General features: G+C 45.0%; 3 protein-coding genes across 11 annotated transcripts in view; 1 reads left to right on the forward strand and 2 right to left on the reverse strand.

Moving 5' to 3' along the window:
- The window catches only part of LOC106576181 (centrosomal protein of 83 kDa), an 8,202-nt gene extending 5,176 nt beyond the window's left edge, over positions 1-3,026 (reverse strand). For 5 of the 7 annotated variants that reach the window (XR_006760133.1, XR_006760135.1, XR_006760134.1 and 2 more), the window contains exons 1-5: positions 2,925-2,985; positions 1,766-1,945; positions 1,517-1,667; positions 1,309-1,401; positions 766-903 (exon numbers count right to left, since the gene is read on the reverse strand). Coding sequence is in view for 4 of the 7 variants with exons in the window: in XM_045699815.1 (XP_045555771.1) it covers positions 766-903; positions 1,309-1,401; positions 1,517-1,667; positions 1,766-1,938 (555 nt within the window). In the remaining 3 variants the exon portion in view is untranslated. Of the gene's footprint in view, positions 1-765; positions 904-1,308; positions 1,402-1,516; positions 1,668-1,765; positions 1,949-2,924 lie in introns of all 7 variants that reach the window. The other 2 variants (XM_045699816.1, XM_045699817.1) reach the window with 2 other exon arrangements.
- A 224-nt stretch (positions 3,027-3,250) lies between these two features.
- On the reverse strand, positions 3,251-9,828 carry LOC106576182 (host cell factor 2). Of its 2 annotated transcripts, none has more exons than XM_014153159.2 (16): positions 9,574-9,828; positions 8,965-9,113; positions 8,589-8,752; positions 8,147-8,349; positions 7,845-7,929; positions 7,639-7,742; positions 7,193-7,426; positions 6,768-6,959; positions 6,428-6,492; positions 6,061-6,241; positions 5,926-5,975; positions 5,711-5,845; positions 5,351-5,536; positions 4,783-5,080; positions 4,591-4,666; positions 3,251-4,450 (listed from the first exon to the last, which is right to left on the reverse strand). In XM_014153159.2, the coding sequence occupies exons 1-16, from the start codon at positions 9,761-9,763 to the stop codon at positions 4,441-4,443; spliced, it is 2,322 nt and encodes a 773-aa protein (XP_014008634.1). In that variant the 5' UTR covers positions 9,764-9,828; the 3' UTR covers positions 3,251-4,440. The 2 variants fall into 2 exon arrangements, with proteins under 2 accessions (XP_014008634.1, XP_045555775.1); XM_045699819.1 differs by having other exon boundaries at positions 8,965-9,141; positions 9,574-9,817.
- A 3,333-nt stretch (positions 9,829-13,161) lies between these two features.
- Positions 13,162-22,431, forward strand: LOC106576184 (ETS domain-containing protein Elk-3). Of its 2 annotated transcripts, none has more exons than XM_014153161.2 (5): positions 13,162-13,532; positions 16,258-16,466; positions 18,748-19,549; positions 20,448-20,570; positions 21,568-22,431. In XM_014153161.2, exons 2-5 carry the CDS (start codon positions 16,260-16,262, stop codon positions 21,741-21,743), a joined length of 1,308 nt encoding a protein of 435 aa, XP_014008636.1. In that variant the 5' UTR covers positions 13,162-13,532; positions 16,258-16,259; the 3' UTR covers positions 21,744-22,431. The 2 variants fall into 2 exon arrangements, with proteins under 2 accessions (XP_014008636.1, XP_014008637.1); XM_014153162.2 differs by having other exon boundaries at positions 13,213-13,532; positions 18,748-19,521.
- The last annotated feature ends 24 nt before the right edge of the window (positions 22,432-22,455 follow it).

The following is a 22,455-nucleotide window of genomic DNA, read 5'->3' on the forward strand; positions in this document are numbered from 1 at the left end:
AACATCACCATGCGCAATGCCAAGCGTCGGCTGGAGTGGTATAAAGCTCGCCGCCATTGGACTCTGGAGCAGTGGAAACGCTTTCTCTGGAGTGATATATCATGCTTCACCATCTAGCAGTCTGATGGACTAATCTGGGTCTGGCAGATGCCAGGAGAACACTACCTGCCCCAATGCATAGTGCCAACTGTAAAGTTTGGTGGAGGAGGAATAATGGTCAAAGGCTGTTTTTCATGGTTCGGGCTAGGCCCCTAACGCTACAGCATACAATGACATTCTAGACGATTCTGTGCTTCCAACTTTGTGACAACAGTTTGGGGAAGGCCCTTTCCTGGTTCAGAATGACAATGCCCCCGTGCACAAAGCGAGGTCCATACAGAAATTATTTGTTGAGATCGGTGTGAAAGAACTTGACTGGCCTGCACAGAGCCTTGACCTCAACCCCATCGAACACCTTTGGGATGAATTGGAATGCAGACTGCGAGCCAGGCCTAATTGCCCAACATCAGTGCCCGACCTCACTAATGCTTTTGCGGCTGAATGGGAGCAAGTCCACGCAGCAATGTTCCAACAGCTAGTGGAAAACCTTCCCAGAAGAGTGGAGGCTGTAATAGCAGCAAAGGGGGGACCAACTCCGTATTAATGCCCATGATTTTGGAATGAGATGGTTCGACGAGCAGGTGTCCACATACTTTTGGTCACGTAGTGTATATGGAAACACAAACATACTGTATCAGACCTCACATTAAAAACGTTATGTCTCACACACACTTCAGCATCAAAGCGGATCTTCTTCTCCTCCAGTATGCGAGCGCTCTCCTCCCTCTGGTGGTCAAACTCAGACTTCAGGAAGGTGTAGTCGTACCGCAGCTTGTTATACTCAGACCTGTACTTCTCAGTCTCCTGCAAGGAACACAGAGAACAGGGCTGGTTATAGTCAAGGAGGAGAAACAGAAAAAGTTGAATTTGAACGGATGTACTGTTTTGTCATTCTCAATAATCTGACAGTTTAAGTGTGATGGCCCACCCATCCCTGCCCTCAAAAACATTCAACACTTAGTTCTCAAGCGGTTGCTGTGGAGATAGCAGTTACAGCTGTGACAGTTCGAGAGCACGGTGGAACTAAAGTGTGAGAATAAGTTAAAAGCTATGCAAAGCAGCTGAAGCTGGATAGAAGCAGTACGAAGCATGAAAAACAGAAGCAGAGGCAGGCAGAGGTAGTTAAAAGTAGTCAGAAGCAGTGGAGAACAATAGAACAGTAAATAGCATTAGAGAACAGACAGAAGTGTTCTGGGGCGCGAGGCTCACCTCCTCCAGTTTGTTGAAGCGCTCTCTGACAGGCCCCTCCATCTCCTGCTGCACCTGGGCCCTCAACAGCTCCAACCGCTGGGGGGTCAGCACCTTACAAAACAAACCGACTGCTATACACACTGGCACAGAGACAGAAACACTGCCATACACAAAGGGGACACTACACTAGTCAGTAGGTGTGTTTTCTATGGACTAGCTCCAGTACCTGTAGTCGTAGTTCCTCCAGCTCCCTGGTCTTGTCCAGCATCTCTCCTCGGAGTTCAGCCAGCAGCAGCTGCAGTTTCTCCTGGGCGGTTTGCTTGTCACTGAGGAGACGCTTCAGCTCTCCCTGCCCCCGGGTAAATTCATCCTGCAGCCTGGGACAAACACAGCGAAGGAGATATATACAAGTGTGAACACATCACACCATCAGTATTTATGGTATTACACACACACACTTCTCCCGGGCTGTTACCTGGTATGTTCAGCCTTGAGAGTCTGGTAGTTGATCTTGTGGTTCTCACATCTCATCCGCTCATCGATCAGCATCTTCTGCAGCTCCATGTCGGGCCCCTCCAGCTTCACCGTCCCCCCAGGGTCCAGGCATGGGAGCAGGGGGCCGGACTGGACAAGGGCAGAGGGGTTCATCTCGCCCCTACTGGATGGACGGATATAGCGAGAGAGAAGAACAAGGTTAGGGAAAGCGAGAGCTGTGGGTTGTTCCACTCCATCCCTTTTCAAATACATCATCCAATTAGTAAGAAAGATTGACATCAAAGCACGATCCACTTCTTCATCTCCACAAAGGCTTTAGCTCAACAAAATGAATCATAAAACAGAACCAACTTCAAAAGGGAAGAGACGGGCACTGCTCTCCTCTGTTTGCAGGTCAGACATGGTAAAGACTGATGTTGAAAGGATGGTACGACGGGTGGGATGGGGCAAATTGCAGTTGTTACCATGGTGGTTCTAAATTCCCCAGCTATTTGTGCAAATGACAGCCGCTCAGGTAACTACACAGCCTCGGTCTCAAATGATTTCTCCACTTTCTGTTGTGGATACGCGTGGTCAAGTGAGGGATGATTATGCTTGATTGCAAACACTGCACTCGACATATTGGCCTCATCTCAAGCACACCACCCACCCTGGAGAAATGTAGCTAGCTACCCAAAGAACAAAGACAGAATGTCAGACGTACCAAATACAGACAAGGCGATCCAGCAAAGACAAACAGTCCCAGCACTGAACACTAAACAGTTCAGCTGACTGTCTTACCCGGACTATGCAAGTACTGAGTGGTGAGTAACGTTAGCTAACGTTAATACTTGATAGCATAACAACTGTGTTTTGCTGATCACTGTCGCACAAAAACAAATAGCAAAGACACAGATATCCAAGCTGTCATCAGTAGCTAGCCAGTCATCTAGAGAAATAACTAGTTCTACTCTTTTCGAAAGTGGCGCTTTAACTGCCACGGTTCTAGCCAACTAGATAGTTAGCTTGCGTGCTAACAACTGGTCACTGAACAATGTCAAATCAGTTATCAAGCTAACTTACAAGTTAACTGGCTAGCTCTTGGGCACAATTTAGAATGCTACCACTTTAGCGATGATAATGTTTTGATCGTTGCTTACCTCTTGAACTCGATTCCTTGACAAAACGAGCTATCCTGCAGAGAACTACAGACTCGCACGGAATCATGGGAGATTTATCTTAACTCTACTTCAATTTTAGCCCCATGTGGTTAAATGGCAACATTACATAGGCTCTTGGAAAATAAGTCAGTCCTGAACACTTGCTACAATGAATTTAAGTTTTCAGTTTGATCCATTTTCACAAATTGAATAAAAAAGGTTCTGCGGTGTATTTTGTCATTTACCGGTAGATGTTAAATAACTGATGCCACAGACGACCTGATTTCAGACAATGATCACACACACTGATAGTCAATGCTCATTAGTAGATTGTCATGACCAGTTTTATTTCTTGGTGTTTTTTAACCACATTTGGACTGTTAACAAAAGTCCACAATGTTCTAGGTTCTCCTTTGACACATTGTACAACATACACCTACCAAGAGTACAGGGATAACGTAGTCATGCCGCCCGGATTATTTTTCAATACAACCCTGTAACAAAACGGGAATGTTAAAACAATTCTCTCCTGTAATGAGCTCATATTAACAAAAACAATTAGATCTAGGCTACATACTCAATGAGTAACATATGGTAAAAAATGTTAGTTTCAACAATAAAAAATATTTGAATCATATGCATCTTCGCTTTCGCCATACTAAGTAGCTTTGGAATCAGATGGAATTAATGTCTGGATCAAATCTACTATTCAATTCGTAAACACGAGCGGCCTAAAGAAATCTAGTGATTTCCACATTGCATAGTGAGCTACAGTGCTATAAGAGAGGAAAGGTAGTGTCAATCACTGTATTTATGTATTAACAGAAGTATGGATAGCTTAAGATAAACACATGGCTTTCTTCCTATGGCTACAAAATAGAAATAAAGACAATTGAATAAATGATAATAACAGTATCCATAAATATCAAATGGTAAATGAACAACATAAATTGATGGGACTCAAACCCTCACATTCCATACCCACAAGGCATGTAAGAAGTGCTGTGTTGGAATCATGTTATACTTACAAAAATACTTCTGCATGCTGAGGCTGAAATAGAACCATTGACTTGGCCCAAATTATAAATACACAAAATGTCGCACTACTGCTCAATTCAGGTTTGCTACATGTTAATTATTGTGAAGCAGTCGCTGGCCGGTTGATCATCATCATCCCCATTCAAAACCCCTTCATACACTAAGGCACATTCACTCTGTTTGACAAGAGGGGAAATTCTCTGGTCATAGCATCAGTTATCTATTTAACTTCAAAAATACAAATGGGAGTACAACTTTTTGTACACTATAATGTAATACAGTGTGGTCAAATGACAGGTGGAAATTAACACAGGCAACAGTTATGTACAACAATTAGAAAAAACATAAATAACTTAAAAATCTGTAAGTTCTGTACAGCCTTTTTGTGAGGGACATGGCTCGGGTTGGAAAGTAGTCATGCCCTCTGACTAGTTACATCATCTTTCCTGGGTATCGGCAAGCGTCTGGCAGTCCATCTTTAACCTGAGCTGCAAGACATGAGGAGAAAAAAAAAACAATAAGTCCTCTAACATCAAACTCTAAAAAGAGCAAGCCTGACAATGGCAAGGGACAACTCATCTCATATAAACCTTTAAGGTTTAGTCAGATCAGAGCAGAGCTTGTTCACCTGTCTGCTGCCTCCTGTTCTGCCTCTGTGGGGCTGCCGTCTGGTTGTGACGACGAGGCTTTGAGTTTACTGGCATCTGAAAGGAGACAGAGCCCATGGTTAGAGAACACTCAGTTGTGACAGTCAGTATGCCACCAGAGTACTGATTCAGAGTCAGGATAAACACCCCCCACCCCCCGTCTTGCCGCGTACCCTGTAGCCAGCGGATCTGTGTGGCGGGCCCGTAGCCCTGCTCGTTCTTGGCCGCGATGCGGAAGACGACAGCTGGCCGGTTGGGGGCGGAGCTGTCGATGTAGGCGTTGGCCAGGTGGGCGGGGCTGACGGTGCAAGAGGTCTTGGTGCCGCGGTAGATCCTGATGAAGGCCAGCTGGCCAGGGCGCTCAGAGCTGCTGGACCGGCTCTTCCTCACAGCCAGGTACATGGAGTACTCCAGGATCTTACCTGACGGGGAGGTGGGGGAGTCCCATGTGATGTGGACCGAGTCATTAGCCTGAGGGGAGGGAGGAGTGGTTGATGGATAAAGGATGAGGAAAAGCAGCTAATTTAGGAGAAACTATGATACACATATGATAAAACTAGAAATATATTGTGGAACTAGAAAGGCAGCAAGAAATCACAATCTCCCATGTGAGCTCTCTGAAGCCTCTGTTGAACAATAACGAATGCTGGCAGCACATTCTGTTAATGTGCTTGGCCTCATTTACACCCCTCGTCAGTAACCTTCTCTGTGTGTAAAGCAGGCTGTAGGGGTGTACTTTACCTTGGTGATCTTGACAGCTGAGGGCGCTCCGGGAAAGCCGGGCTGGCAGGTTTTAAACTCGCTGGCAGGGCTAAAGTCTCCCTGACCACAGCTGTTGATGCCTGCTACTCTGAACCTGTAGGCTACACCTGGACACAGCTCCTGCTTCTCCCTCCACTCATAGTCCTGAGGCCCCTGCAAATTCATCTGTGGGAGTGTGGTGTGTGTGTGTCAAATTGGGAAATCAATAAACAGATTAGAGACAAATTAACAAAAATGACTGCTAGCTGAAGATGGTTACTGCATGTTATCTGCACACATTCTGGGGCATGTTTTTCATTATATACTGTCATTTAAGATTCAAGCCAAGATGTGGCTTACCTCTTTAGTGTTAGTGGGTCTGCTGTAGATGGTGTCATTCTCAGGTGGCAGGTAGTAGTGGGTAACCTCAGAGAACAGGGTTTTGAACACTCCAACATCAAACCACTCAGACTCATCTGATTTCTCACCAGATACCTAGAGGGCACAGACAGGGATTACTTCCTTCAGTCTCTGTAGTAGAAAAATGAATAACTTCTTTAGTATTCTAATCCCACCTTGCATCTGACCGTGGTGGGATCTGAGGAAGTGCTGTCAGGTTCTTGTCCTGTGAATGAGGAAGGACTCATTGGTTATGCCGATGATATTCAAACCATACTAGTAAAAAGCTAGCTTGGGGTCCATGCTGTTACCTGGCTGGTGCTCACTGCTCGCCACTGTGTCCGAGTGCTGGGAGGTTTTTGTGGGGTCCCCCTCCTGTCCCAAGGGCTCGGCGTGTGTTTTTCCACTAGCATCACTTTCTCCCTCTGGATGGGGGTCTCGAACAGCCTCTGACACTTCCATGGGAGTCACCTTCTGCCCTGCAGCCACCTCCTGGCGTGCAGGGGGAAGAGACCGCAATATTCAGTGTCAGTCAATGTAGCATTAACTAAATCGGGATGTAACATTTAGCTTAGCTGTTACGGTCTCAATGGCAGTACTAACACCATCTGAATATAACACTTTCCCCGCACTGTAGCTAAGACAACTGGATATGTATGTAAGGGGTCACCATCTGACCTGTTGGGATGTCTTCTGGGCTTCCTGTGAGGTGGGGTCGTCTGGGACCTGAGCTGACTGGACATCTGGAGGAAAATCAAGCATAGCTTTACATATATACCTCTTCTTAGCCTGCTTCAACCTTCAACCCTGGCCCAGTACAGACGTCAACCCTGGCCTTGAGAGTGGACCAGATGTCCCTGGACAAAGGCTTCTGCTTCTAAACCACTTTCAAAGCCAATAGCTTGGCATCAGACAGAACTCCTCTGAAGGCCATGTGAAATTCACTGTTGTCATTCCTATTCAAATTAGTGGTCTCTGATTGGTTGTGTGTGAGCAGCAGGTAGATTTCTCCTCTCACCTTGGTCCTGGGGGTTCCTCTCCTGGGCACCTGTACTGGGTCGGGCTGTGGGGTTGGCTGGGGTGTTAGAGGGGGAGACGGGCTGCAGCTGGAGGATGTAACACTCTGCTGCAGGTAGGGGGCGCCAGGCCACATGGAGCATGTTGACGGTGGACTTGACCAGTAGTACTGCTGCTGGGGTGGAGGGCCGCTCTGAAAACACCACAAGTCACAGTTAAGTTGTAGCAGCAAAATGGCCTTGCAGGTAGCAAGTGTGAGCAAATGAGAAATACTCTCCACTGACTTTCCTAGTTAAATAAAGGTTTTTTTTTTGTTTTTTTTAATATATACAAATATGCTTTAAAGATGGTATGACTCTGCAGCACATTGAGCTACAGTAATAAGACATATGCTGATATTAACAGTATCCTTGTCCCTCTTCTCACCTGTCTCCAGATACCACAGGTCCTTGCAGCACACCTGATAGTTCCAGCTCTTCCGGTAGCCGTCACGGCCGCTCCAGATGTAGAGGCGGGAGCCGACAGAGGCAGCACAGTGGCCTGCCCTGGCTCGGGGTCCCCCGCTGCTGGGCTGGGGCTCTTCCTGGTCCCCCTGGTCACCCTGGCTCACTGTATGCCCCTGTTGCTGATCTGGGCCTAGGCTCTGCCATGTCATGGTGTCTGATATCAACAGGAAAAGGGGTAAACTGTTCAAGCACTTTGTAACATCTGCTGATGTAAAAAGGGCTTTATAAATACATTTGATTGATTTAACCTTACTGGGTTCAATTCAATATGATGATTCTCATAATATGAATTTAAATGGAATGCCGGTTATGTGATTAGTCAGATACCCTAAGTGATAAGCTTGTAATAATGAGTATGATTCTGACCTAAGTTGAGCACGGATAAGGAGTTGGTACAGATCCATTCAGCTCCCAAGGCGTTAGGTTTGTCTGTCTCTGGAACAGGGACCCATCCCCCAAAAACATACATCCTTCCCACACAGAGGCAAAGAAAAAAACAAACCCATATTAGGCAAACATCCATGATGCCACACAAACATATACAGCACGCACAAAATACATATTTCCATTACTTGTTTTCTATAACGTTGGCAGAGTGAAGGCTTCTGGGTAGAGGAGGGGGTCCTTTAGTGTCAGGTATAGACCATGTCATAGATTCTAAAGAGCAGACAGAAGAGAGTGGATTCAGAGAGCCAGATAGATTACCTCACTTCAATCAGTTCATCGCCACAAACACAAATGCAAGGTTGCAGTTTATGGAAACTGAAGGTTGGTTACAGCAACCTGAATTCACACCAAGGAGGTTAGTTCATTCAAAGTGTTTTGGTCAGATTGTGGTTCATCAAAGCAAGGTAGTAGAATGAGATGAGGTTACCGAGGTCAAGCTGCCAGAGGTCGTCAAGGCGACTGCCTCTCATCCCCCCGAAGATGTAGAGTTTGGGGGAGCCTGTCCCAGTGTATGCTACCGACGTGTGGGACTCTCGAGCCCACGGACCCACACCCTTAGTATCCGGAATGTTCCAACCCTTCACCCCTGACACTGACTGCAGCTCCAGCTCATAAAAGTCATCTAGGTACCTGCAGAGAGAAAACAGAGAGAGCCAGTGGGATGAGAACTAGCCTGGTACCAGATCTGTTTATGCTGTCTTGCCAACTCCTATGGTCATCGGTGTGGCCAAACAGATCTGGGTCCAGGCTAGATGAGAACATTAGTAACAGAGCAAGCATTAAGGTTTCTTATGATTATCACAACCCTCAGTACCCTGATAAGAGAAGCTGCGTTGGAGACTGTTGGAGCTAGGTACATAGCTCCATACCTTGGGACATTGCCATTAGGGTCCTCACTGTCATTGGCCAGTCCCCCGAACAGGTAGCACTTGTTCCCAATGAGGGTGAAGCTGTGTCCGAGGCGGGGACAGGGGGGCGGCATGCCGTTCTTTGGTGGCCTGGGTTTCAGCTTCTTCCACAGCCAGCGGCTCGCCTGATAGACAAGGGGTCAGAGGTCAACTATGGCATCTTATCCATCCGAGTGACAACATACAATCTAAGGGGGAAAGACGCTGTACTTATTTAGACCTTCCATCAGAGCTACAGGTCTGTGAATGACAATTCTGCAGCACACTTCACCTTATGCATAAAACATGACAAGACGATGCTTATTACTGAAGACGCTAGTGAGTAGGAGAGCCTCACCTGTAGCTCGTACAGGCTGTTGTTGTATTTGCCAAACTCCACCATGCCTCCAAAGACCAGGATGCGGGTTCCCTCACAGGCAAAGCCATGGGCAGCACAGCCTGGAGGGATGTCTCCTCTCACCGCTGGGAGAAACCACTGCTTAGAGACTAGACAAAGGGCCAGAGATCTGATCACCTGTGAATAACTCATGTTTACTCAATGATAATGCACTGTGTGACTATAATTACGCAATATAGCTTATAACTGCTGAGTCGACAATTGTTTGTTAGCTATCTAGCTATATTGCCTCCAGATTCTCAAGTGATCATCTGCTCCACACCACATCAATTGTATGCTAGCTAAGTTAGCTATTCTACACAGAAACTACACCCGATAACAACCATAGACAGTGGATAGAAATTTGGTTAGCTTCGCTAGCTAACGTTAGCCAAGTAAGCAAGCTGGTTGCTGAGTTTCAGAGAATGTTTGTGAAACTTTCAAGGCATCAACATATTAGTCGCACCAGATGGCTAGGAAAACCAAATAGTTAAGTTAGCTCACTTTTCAAACACAAAATGTGTAGCATCCATTAGCTAGTTAAACTAGTTAATTAACGCGTTAGCCTACCGGTGTTGTAAACATGGAGCTCCTCCGCTATCCCCTCGTTTCCACCTCCAAACACGATAATAAGTTCCCGAATAGCCGCTGCTCGGTGTCCGTGTCTTGACCGGGGAATAGGTCCAGTAAATGAGTTGACTTTTTTCCATAACGGGTCCATTGTTCCGTCAGGAACGCTACACACCGGGGTTCGGTCCATGAACGGTTACAGCAGTTTGGCGCTGTTTGTTGTTACCAGAGAGAAATAGGCGGAGCGAGGTGACAAACTCTCGCGTTGTTCCCTTCACCCAAAGCGCAATTCTAAACAGAGGAAGTTGCACATTTTTTGTATTGAATTTAATGGAAAAGTGTCAAATTTGGACTTCATAATTTTGTTGTTGCCAATAATAGGTGTTGATCCAATTTATGTATTTGTATTGCCGAAGTGATTTCTAAGCTACTATAAGCTATACAAATTCAGTTTTGACATCCAACCAACTTTAGGCTTGCCGAAATGCCAGAGAGAGCCACTCAAGAAATTGAGTTGAGCCAGAGTTTAACGTTTGATTTTAGTTTTAATCCTTGTCCTCTACTTATACCCTTGACCTACTTTGTCTGCATTATTTACTGGTAATACAACAAGCTACAACATTCAAGAAATATCCCGAAACACTCTTTCTCCAGCCTCACATGATGCAAGTGGAGAAGATCCACCATTTTTCTTAGAGAACCTCTATTTTAAAAGTGTGCTTGTGCGTGCGTATGCGTGTGTATAGACACATGCATTGACATTTTGAAAAAGTTGTAGATATATTCCAATGAAGTTAGATCTATATATATGTTTTTAAATATACAAGTAAGAAAGCCTTAAGATAGATAATTAACTTGTTTAGAGAGAAACATTTTGATAATTTGAGTGTAAAGTAGTAATATGTTGGATGAGTGTGTTGAGATGCATGCCAGCAAAGCCACTACACAACACAACACGAAATTAATTGCATTAACATTAATTGCACTAACTAGAGAAAGAAACCATTAATCTTAGACTTGGGACCACACAGCCACTCCACTGAATATCAGGCTAATGATTGCTTTGCAATTCTTGCTGTTAGCCACTGATTCCTTCAAAACCACTCATTGTTGAATTTGCGATTTCCAACTTGTTGAGCACCGATATGTTTTATCTATAATTTCTCTTCATTATTTATATTCATATGACAAGGATTAAAATGATTTGCCAGTAGATGTTCGACTTGAGACATGATGATGACTGCTAGCTAAGATTTTGAAAGTATGATGTTGACCAATCAAAGCTCCTGTAGATATAATGTGATTTGAGGTCATTTTATCTGTGGCCAATGACCTTGAGCCTTCATGGATGGGCACTTCTAATGTAACTCTAAGGCTGCACACAAGGGGCTGGAATTTTCTAGCTCTACCCTTAGACTTGGCGGTGACGTAGTGTCTCCATGAGTGACAGAACACTGAGCCAATCACGGCACAATGCTCTGTATTTTCTACTGGCTTGCCCCACCACCACAGAAAGCACTGAGCTAGGCTGACACACCTACATTTTGGAGCAGCCTTACACAAGAAACAAAAAAGAGGCCATGTTTGTATGCTGCTTTATTAACTCAATGATATATATATATTTTTTTTTACATTGTTTGCAAACTGATATGTGACATTTATGCCAAAATAACATTTGGGTGCAAAAAATGTGGGGCGCAAAACAGGTGGGGTAGCTGAACAACAGGTCGCCACTGCTCAATTATTTAACCTTTATTTAACTAGGTAAGTCAGCAGGTTGTGAACTCTGCAACCAACGTTTCCACTCAGAGAATGAGAACAGTAGGCTAAATGACTGTAATTAATACATGCATTAATATAAAAGAATGTAACAAAATCATGGGGGATTAACGGTACATTTACTAGGACTACTGGCGACATACTGGGGAATTGATTAACATATACAATTAAAGGGCAAACAATTCACACAATGAATTAGCAAGAATTGGCAGGAGACAACTGAGCGCATTCTGCAGAGCTGAGAGCATGCATTCTGGAGAGAGACATGCCATATTTTCACAACACACCCTCCGTTGTTGCAACATTTTAAATGATACTCAAGACACAATCAGCTAGGCCTATTGCCATACGCGCAGCCCAAATTGCAGGCTTCCCAAATAGGTGTAAACCTACGCACAGTTATTAAAAAATAATAATAATAAGCTAATGATCGCTTTGTGACTAAGTCATGCTCTCTGGTGAAGTATTTAGAATTGTTTTATTTTATTTAGACAGGAGTAATTAAATCATTTAGGAAAAACATCCATTTACTTTAGTGGAAGCCATCATCCTAATAGTGCATTCGCCAACTTTCCTTTCCAATTGAAAAGAATCTGAAACTAGATATTTGTATATAATGTCGAGATGTTCATGTCACCGCCCTAACCATGCGAGTCACCGTCCCAAAGGTAGGAAGGCAAGCTATAAACTGAGGTCTTAATATTATGCCCATACAAACGCATCGGGCTTCGCCTCTTCCTCTCTGCCGAAACTCTCACTGGAGAAAGCATCCGAGCGAGCAAAACATCGCCCTTATGGTCTGAAGGTTTTCACCAGCAACGAATTCTGCAGAAGCCCGCCCCCATTCATTTTCAACGAGGACACACAGAGAAATGTGCAGGGGATTGTGGGAAGGTGAGCAGAGAGAACACTGCTAGTGGCGCGGTAGAAAAAGTGGAGCTCCCCTCCACTTTATGCAAATTTCAACGGAAGCATTGTCAACAGGAGGCATATATGTAGCCCATGTATCTGATCCTGTCTGGACATAAATAATATATAATAATATAATGTTTTTGTTTCTAACTGTTTAGTTCAGCTTGCTCGGATGCTTTGTCTGAGATTGATGCATCTTTCTGTCAGGGCGCGTCTCGGTCAAATAAATGATTATTAATATTTAAATATTTGATTTGGACAAGGAAGTAAACTACAGTAGGGTGGGTCAGGACCCCTAAGGCCTGCCCATAACGCCGGCCATGTGTAGGCTACTGACCTATATGACTGCATATGTTTTGTGAGCCACAGTTTCCTGTCAGTGAGAGGAAACCCATGCATGAAACCGGAAAAGTGGATCCACTCCCAACACACACAAACTCACGTGCACACATAAGCCTACTTATTGCATTTTCTCATTGACACAAACATAATCACATCACTTTATTCCACTAAGGCCAGGATTCAATCCGATCCGTGTATGATCCACGTTATAGTGCACTTGACATTTAATGGTAATTCCCGATTGAACCGACATCTGCAGCGTTTACCATGAACTTCGGGGAAAATGGCTTTAAAGGAGCTGTGAATGGAATCTTGGACTAAAACATGTGGAAGGATTAAAGAGCTCCTCTACTTCCGTTTTGACCTCAAGTGAAACCCGCGAGAATGAAAGTGCGTGCACGCGTGTGTCTGTGTGTGGTGCGGATGATGGGGAATTTTAAGAATAGCCTACTTCTTGAAAATGAATGCAACAACTAGCCCAATGCCTTTCCATAATTTGATATCAATGAGATTTCACACACACAGAGACACACACAGAGAGAGAGAGAGAGCAGTCAAAGTGTGTGTGTGTGTGTGTGGAGGAAGGAACACGAGCGCCTCCAGCTGCTGGCCAAGAAGGTGACGTCAGTTGGGCCAGTAAGTAGCAGAATTACAATATTACTGTGTCTGTGTGTGCGGGCGCAAAGAGGAGGAAAAGCGTGTTTACACAGACTGCGGAGAACCTGGGGAATAATGCGCGAGAGGAAGTGAGCCGGCTCTCTGTCTGCGCGCTCCGACTTCCTGCTCTGAAGAAGAAAAAAAATCTCCGGATCCCCTTACAGTCTCGAGTCCGGCAGCTCAAACGGCATCAGAATGGAAAACCAGCGCATTATACGGAATTCTCTTTAAAAACATATACAGAAGGAAAGCAGACGTCCAACACCAGGGTATGTGGAGGCATGCTTCTCTATGATATTCATATTCACTTTATTAAACCAGGATAGTCACCGAGTTTGAGTGATGATGACTTAGAAGTGAACTCTGTACCAGAAAATATAGTTTGGAAATATGATATAACTCGGTCATCACAATGAACTTGAAATTTAGGGGACGACAGTCGATAGATGCTAGTAGTATATCCGCGATTTGTTACGCTATCTTGGCACACATGTATACATTTGCGTAAAATGTATGTGTTTCCTTGTATTCATAAAAGTACGCCATAAAAAAAGTTGCGTTTATTTTCGTTTTGTTGTTTGCTAACATTGGGCTACTCCGTTATTCACACATTGGATGTCAAACTCAAATCGCTCGGGTCTGTCACGGTGCTCTAGTCTGCTTTTCTCGCGCAATTTCTTGTTTATTGTGATGCATTTGGAAACTCCAATTAGCTGTTGGTGTGAAAATGCGCTCATGGCCCTTTAACAACTCTAGTAGACTTTCTGGTTTGTCTGGACTCTACAGACTAATTGCCATGCGCTTCCGGATTGAAGCTGGCAGCAGACAACATCTTGAAAATGAGTCATGGGGCAAACAAAGAGCCGTTTGAGTGTTCCAGGCTCTCCAACACCGATGGCTCTGCACAAACCCGAGCCCGGCGTTCCACCGGTGATAACCCATACTTTAGAGCGTCTATATACGGCGTTTGGTACGATACAGCGACCAGAGGCATTATAGCCTATGAAGTCACTGTTGGTTGTACAGTACGTGCTAGCGACAGGAGCGCGTAGCGCAGTGGCTAGTTAGTTTTTCCATCGGTAGTGCGCAGGAAGAGAGCGCATTTAGTCATGGTTAAGTAATCCCCCCCACACAGAGAGAGAGAGCTCATAACGGGTTTCCGTTTGGTCGATACTGGAGAAGCCTGTCCTGAGGACCAGCTGTATAATTTATCTCTCTGTGTCATAGCACTGTTATAAGATACTAGAAACTCCCCATCAACAAAATAAATAATCTCTACCAGAAGCTACATGTAGAGTGTGTGTACCTGTCCAGGTGGAGTGACACTCGGCTGTGGGCCTATCATCCCAAACAGTACAAATAAATAACGTGGACATATTCAATGCTGCAATAAAACAGATGTAAATCTATGATGACAGTATTTTTAATTGCACCAATCCAGTGTTTATCAAGCAATGCAGAGTTGCTGGTTTCCTTACTATTGCTACGGATATCTCCAAATGAACAGATCCTGCTCTTTTGTCTCTGAGCTTGGCTAGTTAACCCTTGTCACTATGGAACATCAACTACTAAATCCATCATGCCACAACATGTCCTGGGGGAGACCCAGAGTACATACATGTATGCAATGCATTCTCCATATGTTGTTGTGGAATAGGAAATGGGTGGTGTGTATGTGTTGCCGTACCAGAGCGAGGCGAGGAGGAAACCCGTCCATTTGTCTCATCTGTGAGGTCACTGTGTTTCCGATGGTTCCCGGTGACAGGAATTCCTACCTTTGAGTTGGAACTGGTCTTTCCCCGGGAAGACGCCCTGTAGCAGAATGAGAGGAAGTCCTCATTTAGACAGCTTTATGGTCTCCCATCAGACACACTGTTTACATACACACACATCCCTACCATACACAAAAACATGCACACACACACAGGAGACCTCCTCAGGAAACAGAGACAGAGGGGGTATTCACCTTTTTCCTCTCCTGGATGGTCTCTCTCCCACTGAGAGGGATGGAGGAGGAGGGAAAGCAGGATTCTCTGTTCGGTATTTTCAAACAGACAAGCTTGTGTCTGGGGAATATGTGTGTGTGTGTACGGGTGTGTGAGAGAGTTAGCGAGAGGTGCACAGAAAGTTGTCTGTGTGGAGTGTGAGACAGACGGACAGTGAAGTCAAGGTAAATAGTGTCGTTGGGCTGTGGACTGTCTTGGCAGAGGGGCACTGACCACATCCTCTTTTATCACCACAGAAACATCCCTAGCTCCACCCGTCTGGCCATAGTTGGCAGCACCAAGTCCCTGAACTCTGACACAAGCACGCACACTTGAACTCTTTATTTTGACCTATAATGAAACATAATTACTACTACGAAGCACACAGTCAAAGCACAGCATATGAGTGAGTGAGTGCAAGTGACTGAGTGTGCATGCGTGTTAGTGGAGTGGCATAGAGTTTGAGTGGACAAGCTTCTCTGACTTTTCTGATGTACTGAAGCTGCCAGGCTGCCCCTCATTCACAAAGAGCTGCTGTGTTAACCCGCCTTCTTATCATTTGGGCAGCCAGCCAAGCTCTCCAGCGAGTGAAAGTTTTACATAGCCCCTGGTGTGTCTCATTACATATGCAGTAATGGCTTTTATTCCCCACTTCATCATATTGTAATATGAGATGTATGATGTCGCTGGCTGGCACTTGGCCTCATAGGCATACATATGTTTATAGACAGTACATTGGTTGGCACCGGATCTGGCACATGATGCCAGGAGTAGCATAATACTATGACTCCAGTGTCTGCTGTAGTGATGATCTAAATGTGTTGTTGGTGTGTTTTCTGTCTTTATGGGTAGGCTTTTATTGTGCAGGAAATGCCTTCTTGGTTGGGGGCGGGACATGGGGGAGGCTTTTGTACTTGTTGTACTTGAGGGTTAGAATGTGTGTTTGTCGATTTACATGCAGTGCAAGTGTAACTGACGGTGTTGACCCCTCTCTCCCCCCTCTCTCCAGTCATGGAGAGTGCCATCACGTTGTGGCAGTTCCTGCTGCAGCTGTTATTGGACCAGAGCCACAAGCACCTGATCTGCTGGACGTCCAACGACGGGGAGTTTAAACTTCTCAAGTCAGAAGAGGTGGCCAAACTGTGGGGCCTGAGGAAGAACAAGACCAACATGAACTATGACAAGCTGAGCCGCGCCCTGCGTTACTACTATGACAAGGTACAACTCCCATAGATTACATTGGCACTACACTAACACCAAACACACACCTGCTGGTATGGATGACCAGGTACAACTCCCATAGATTACATTGGCACTACACTAACACCAAACACACACCTGCTGGTATGGATGACCAGGTACACCAACATTGTATAAACCCTTCACAAACATACAGTAAATTCAGAAATCATGTAACTAAACAAAATGAAGAAGAAACTATACTATGGAACTAAGATAAATTATATATTATATAAAGAATGATAGTGAAACGCTCTGGAGTAGTAAACTCAGCTTCATCCTTCATTAAGGCAGATGGCTTGTTCATCACAAAACCCTTTGATATTGCCAACCACTTTAATATTTGTTGTTGTTGACAAGATTAGCAAACTTAGGTATGACATCCAAACAACAAATGCTGAGTCTTCCTATTTATGCATAATGGACCAAATAATGAAAGGCAAGCACTGTAGTTTTGAGTTCCACAAAGTCTGTGTGGAAGGGTGAAAAATGGTTGCTATCTATAAATAAGGACAAACCACCTGGTACCGACAACCTGGACGGTAAACTGCTGAGGTTGGTAGCGGAATACATTGTGACTCCTGTTTGCCACGTCTTAAATTTAAGCCTAGAAGACTGTGTGCCCTCAGACATGGAGGGAGATAAAGGTAATTCTGCTACCCAAGAATAGCAGGACATCCTTTAATGGTTCAAACAGCTGACCAATCAGCTTGTTACAAGTGCTTAGCAAACTTTTGGAAAAACATTTTATCAAGTACAAAGTTATTTTACAGAAAATACTTTCAGCATGCTTACAGTGATAGGCACTCAACATTGACACAAATGACTGATGGTTGGCAGAAAGTAATTGATAGTAAGAAGATTGGGGGGCTGCTTTGTTAGACTTCAGTGCATCTTTTAATGTCATTGATCATAACCTATTGCTGAAAAAATGTAGGTGTTATTAGCATCCTCTGCCTTATTATGGATTGAGAGTTACCTATCTAATGGAACACAGAGTTTTTGTTAATGGAAGCCTCTCTCATGCAAATTCAGTTGAGTGTGGTATACCACAGGGCAGCCGGCTAAGGCCATTATTGTTTTCTATTTTTACAAATGACCTTCCACTGACCTTGACTAATGCCTGCTGACGACTCAACAGCATACACGTCGGCTACAACAGTCAAATAAATAACTGAGACATTTAACATAGAGCTCCAGTCAGTTTTAGAAAGGGTAACTAGCAATAGGCTGTTGCTAAATATCTCAAAAACAAAAAGCATACTTTTTGGGACAAATCATTTGCTTAGTGCTAAACCTAATTTAGATCCATTATTGAGTAACGTGGCAATTGAGCAAGTTGAAGAGACTAAACTGCTGGGTGTAACTCTAGATAGCAAGCTGTCATGGTCAAAACATATAGACTCAATGGTTGCTAAAATGGGAAGAGGTCTGTCCATGATAGGGCGTTGCTCTGACTTCTCAGTCGACCAGACAGGTCCTACAGGCCCTAGCTTTGTCGCACCTGGACTACTGCCCAGCTGTGTGGTCATGGGCAGCAAAGGAGGACATAGGTCAATTGCAGTTGGTCCAGAACAAGGCAGCATGTATCGCACTTGGATGTACACAGAGGGAAAGTTGAGGAGAGATTGACAGCATCACTATTGGTCTTCGTGTGAGGTATTGATATGTTGAAGGTACCGAACTATCTGTTCAAGCAGTTGGCACACAGTTCAGACACTCATAAGTACAACACAAGACATGCAACCAGAGGTCTCTTCACAGTCCCCAGGTCCAGAACAGAGGCTGGGAAACACATAGTATTAGATAGAGCCATGATTAGATGGAACTCTGCCACCCCAGGTAACTCAAACTAGCACTAAACCCAGTAAAAGAAAATAGATAAATGACACCTTACTGCACAAAGGGGACTATGACAAGACAGAGCCATTTTAAATATTGTATTGTAATTTGCACTGTGTTATGTATTAGACCTAGATATTGTGTTTATGTACTGATATGTATTTCAGTCCTCGACTAATAATATTCTGTACTATGTATCATGTCATGTTTCATGTGGACCCCAGGAAGCGTAGCTGATGCTTTTGCAGCGGCTAATGGGGATCCTCATAAATACCAAATACCTCAACACAGCATGATCATGTTTGTACCAATTCTACAGGTCAAACCACCATATAACATCATGGCATGCATGTTAACATTACACTGTTATAACTGTATAACATATGATGCTTCAACTCCTCCCCTCTTTCTTCTCCAGAACATCATCAAGAAGGTGATTGGCCAGAAGTTTGTGTACAAATTTGTGTCCTTTCCGGAGATCCTGAAGATGGACCCCGCGGCAGTGGAGATGGGTGTGCGGGGATGTGATGAGACTGGTGGGGCCCTGTCAGAGGGGGAGGGGGATGAGGAGGGGGTGAGGGGCGGCCCCCCAGGGAGGAACGAGTACCTCCACTCAGGCCTCTACTCCTCCTTTACCGTCAGCTCCCTCCAGCATCCCCAGGACCTCCTCCGCCCCCCTGATCTGCTCCGGCCAATCAAGGTGGAGCCTCGACATGATCACCATGACGAAAGTGGCACGGTGATCCGCTTTGTTCAGAACCGCAGCCATAAGGGTGGGGCACTGCCGGTGGTGTCGCTGCCTTCATCGCCGCCCCCTTCCTCAAACGAGGGCTACTATTCGTCCAAACCTTCCCCAAGGCTAGCCTACTCCTCGTCCGGCTCCTCCTCCCCATCACACAGCCCCACCCACGCACTCTGGAGGGCACGGAGCCCCGCCCCTGAGACTGACGAATCAGAGCAGAGTGCTCAACCCCTTAACCTATCGTCTGGTCACAGAGACCGTGGCCAGGTCACACCCACGCCAGAGAAGAGGGGCTTAGCCAATAGCGTCCCGCCAAAAACCAGGAAGCCAAAAGGCCTGGAGATATCCGCACCCTCCCTGCTCCTGACAGCCAATGACATCGGCTCTATTGCCCTCAACAGTCCTGCGCTGCCCTCAGGGTCCCTAACACCAGCCTTCTTCACTGCACAGGTCAGCACCACCCTCAATCTTTTCCCAGGTTAGCCCTGAACACAAACGCATACACTCGCTTCACTCTTGCCCTCTGTGTGTGTGCTGATTTGTGTTTAATGACATTGGGGGAAAATACATGACTTATCTGGACTTATCCCTGAGTCTCTCTGGAACTGTCTGTCCTTTCCTTACCATGAAACAGGCAGGGTAGGGAGAGGAGAGGGAGGGAGGTAAGAGAGTTATTGAGGAGAGACGGAGAGAGGAAATGAGGGAATGAGTGAAAGAGGTAAGCGGAAAAGAGGGATAGGGTGGGGAGCGAGACTAGTAAGGAGGAGAGAGGGAGAGAGATAAGTTGAAGAGAGTGCAAAGGAGGGAAGGGAGGGTGGGGAGGTCTAAGTGAAGCCATATGTTCCTAAATCTCTTGAATCGCGTCGTAAGGTAGGGGCTGTTGTAATACCACGGATACAGAGAGAGGGAGAGAGAATCTAGAACTCCTCTTTATTGGGCCACAACAAAAAAACACATTAAAATAGCATGCATCATTCCTTACCCACATAAACACAACCCCCCTTAAAACAGAGAAATTAAGTCAGGGAGAGCGATAGAGAGAAATTGATGTCATATGTAGCTTCTCAGCTCAAACCTAGTTTTCCAAGTTCTGTGACCTCAAGAGTTCCCCAAGTCAGCCTTGAATTTACTCCCCCCATCTCCCCCCAAAGCAGGGTATGAAGCCCTCTCTCCCCTCCTAGTTCCAGTGTTTTACTAAAACAACCAGTGCCAACGCAGCAGGACTGAATAACCACAGGGAGAAATTAAACCTCTGTGCTGTGTGTGTTCATACTCGGCTAGATCATTTTACAGATCACCAATAAAAACACCAACAGAACATTGACCAAATTGACATCTCTCACTCTTTCCATAAACTCTTTGTTCTCCCCCTCTAGACTCCCTCAGGTCTCATCCTCACCCCCAGTCCCCTGCTGTCCAGTATCCATTTCTGGAGCAGCCTGAGTCCCGGAGGATCCCTGAGCCCCGCTCGCCTGCAGGGCCATGGACCCCTGTTCCAGGTGACACACACACACACTCTCTAAAAGAGAATAAAGAGAGAGGAGAAAGGAAAGTAAGGGTGACACCACCTGGAGTGAAGACTGATGGGAGTTAAGGAGGAGAGGGAGGGACAGAGAGGAAAGTTGTGGGATGGGTGACAGAAAGGGTTAGGGAAGGACAGTTTAGTATTTGCTTGTTCGTGCTGAGCCGAAAGGGAAAGGGCTCCACTCTAACTGGTAAAAAAAAAAAAGGAGGGATAGTGAATGCTGATAGTCTGAGTTAGAAGTTTGAGCTACGACTAGGGTTGCAAAATTCTCAGAACCTTCAATAAATTCCCTGGTTTCCCAAAATCCCGATTGTAGGATCCCGGATCCAGGAGTGAATAAGCAGTAAATCTGTAGTCCTAAATCCAGGACTTCTGGAAAACCAGAAAATGTTTTGAAAGTTCCCTGAATTTTGCAACCCTTGCTGAGACAGAAGATTCCCCCAAACAGCCTCATTTTCTCAACAACAAGAGTCACATGACACCACCGCTATTTAGTTCTGTGTGTGAGCGGTTCACTGTGATTGTACTTAAGTGTGTGTGTGATTCACTGTGTGCATGGGTTTCAAAATAAGCTACAGATGTTTCCTTTCTGGTGTGGACGGGGGGGGCAGCTTCCTGCTCGGGGGGGGGGGGGGTCAGGAGCCCCACCCACTCCCATCAGCCCTCTCACAACAGGAAGTGCCTCTCCTCCCATCATCAGTAGGGATGGGCGTTAAAATACCTCAGCCACCATTTTAGGGAATTCTTAAACCCAGTCATCAGCCTCTCCAGAGTTACCCAGAGTTTTGGCTAGAGTTCTTTATAAAGAAAACTATCATTAGTAGTAATAGTACACATGTAGAACACTATACTAGGGATAGAGATGAATGTACTTCACCTCAGTATAATATGGGGGGCATCATCATTTTTATTGTGTGCTATTTCCTATCTGACAGTGGATCTCACCGGTCTTGTCCTCTGTATGTCTGTAGTTCCCCACCCTGCTGAATGGGCCCATCCCAGTCCCCTTGTCCAGCCTGGACACCTCCTCCCCCCTACTGCTCTCCCACAGGCCACACAAGTCCTGATCCTCCTGGAGGACAGTACCATACCCTACTACCAACTGGACCAAAACAGTCTTGAAATCCGGCCCGACCAGAACAAATAGGCCCAGTCCACACAAGTTCAAATCCTGCATTCCGACACAGCAGGACTCGAGGCCAAATCAGGTTAAGCCAGCAAAAATCAGGACACTGCTGCAAACCTACTGGATCAGCCTTCAACTGTGTCAATATCATTGACTTGAAGATACATTTTTTTTAGTTTCGTTTCAAGTTTTTTTTTTTTTTACTTACTCATCTCATCCATCTTGAAAAAAAGAAAGTTATCCCATATTTATCCTCTTCAGAATGCTGTTCTATGCATTGTACCTTGTCAGCCCTTTATCAAACGCCTGGCGTATGGTTATAACGCTTTATAAGAGACAGGGCGTGGTTATAAAGCTTTATATCATTGTATAGTGGTTGATATGTTCATCTGAGGCTGTGAACCTGGTTGTATTGTTCTAAGTGTTTTTCTATGGTTTTGTATTGTATTACACTTTAAGCATTATTACCTTGTACCGGCTGTGCCTTCTCAAATGTAAAATGTTTTATTTTCAAGCTTTAAAACTTTTTTTTAATAGACGAAATTCCAGTTCAATTTTGAACAAAAGCTTATTTGTAACAGCTTTTGGTTATTTTTTATAAAGGAATTGATACAAATGTATTCTCAATGATTTGCCTTTTTTTTTTGCTGTTCGAGAGTCAAGTAAAAATGTCTTACAGTTTTAAATAAACATGAAGCATTGAATGATATACAACTCATTTTATATCTGGTGT

The sequence above is a fragment of the Salmo salar genome, chromosome ssa17 (genome assembly GCF_905237065.1).
Source record: "Salmo salar chromosome ssa17, Ssal_v3.1, whole genome shotgun sequence".
NCBI classification, from domain to species: Eukaryota; Metazoa; Chordata; class Actinopteri; order Salmoniformes; family Salmonidae; genus Salmo; species Salmo salar.

What these genes read in the sequence shown, in the direction of transcription:
- LOC106576182 (XM_014153159.2), bottom strand. Translation starts at nt 9,763, where the DNA reads ATGGACCGAACCCCGGTGTGTAGCGTTCCTGACGGAACAATGGACCCG. An exon ending in CCTAATGGCAATGTCCCAAG is followed by an intron (nt 8,350 to 8,588) that starts GTATGGAGCTAT and finishes TTCTCTCTGCAG; the next exon opens with GTACCTAGATGACTTTTATG. An exon ending in CCTGTGGTATCTGGAGACAG is followed by an intron (nt 6,960 to 7,192) that starts GTGAGAAGAGGG and finishes TGGTGTTTTCAG; the next exon opens with AGCGGCCCTCCACCCCAGCA.
- LOC106576184 (XM_014153161.2), top strand. Translation starts at nt 16,260, where the DNA reads ATGGAGAGTGCCATCACGTTGTGGCAGTTCCTGCTGCAGCTGTTATTG. An exon ending in TGCGTTACTACTATGACAAG is followed by an intron (nt 16,467 to 18,747) that starts GTACAACTCCCA and finishes TTTCTTCTCCAG; the next exon opens with AACATCATCAAGAAGGTGAT. An exon ending in CACCCTCAATCTTTTCCCAG is followed by an intron (nt 19,550 to 20,447) that starts GTTAGCCCTGAA and finishes CTCCCCCTCTAG; the next exon opens with ACTCCCTCAGGTCTCATCCT.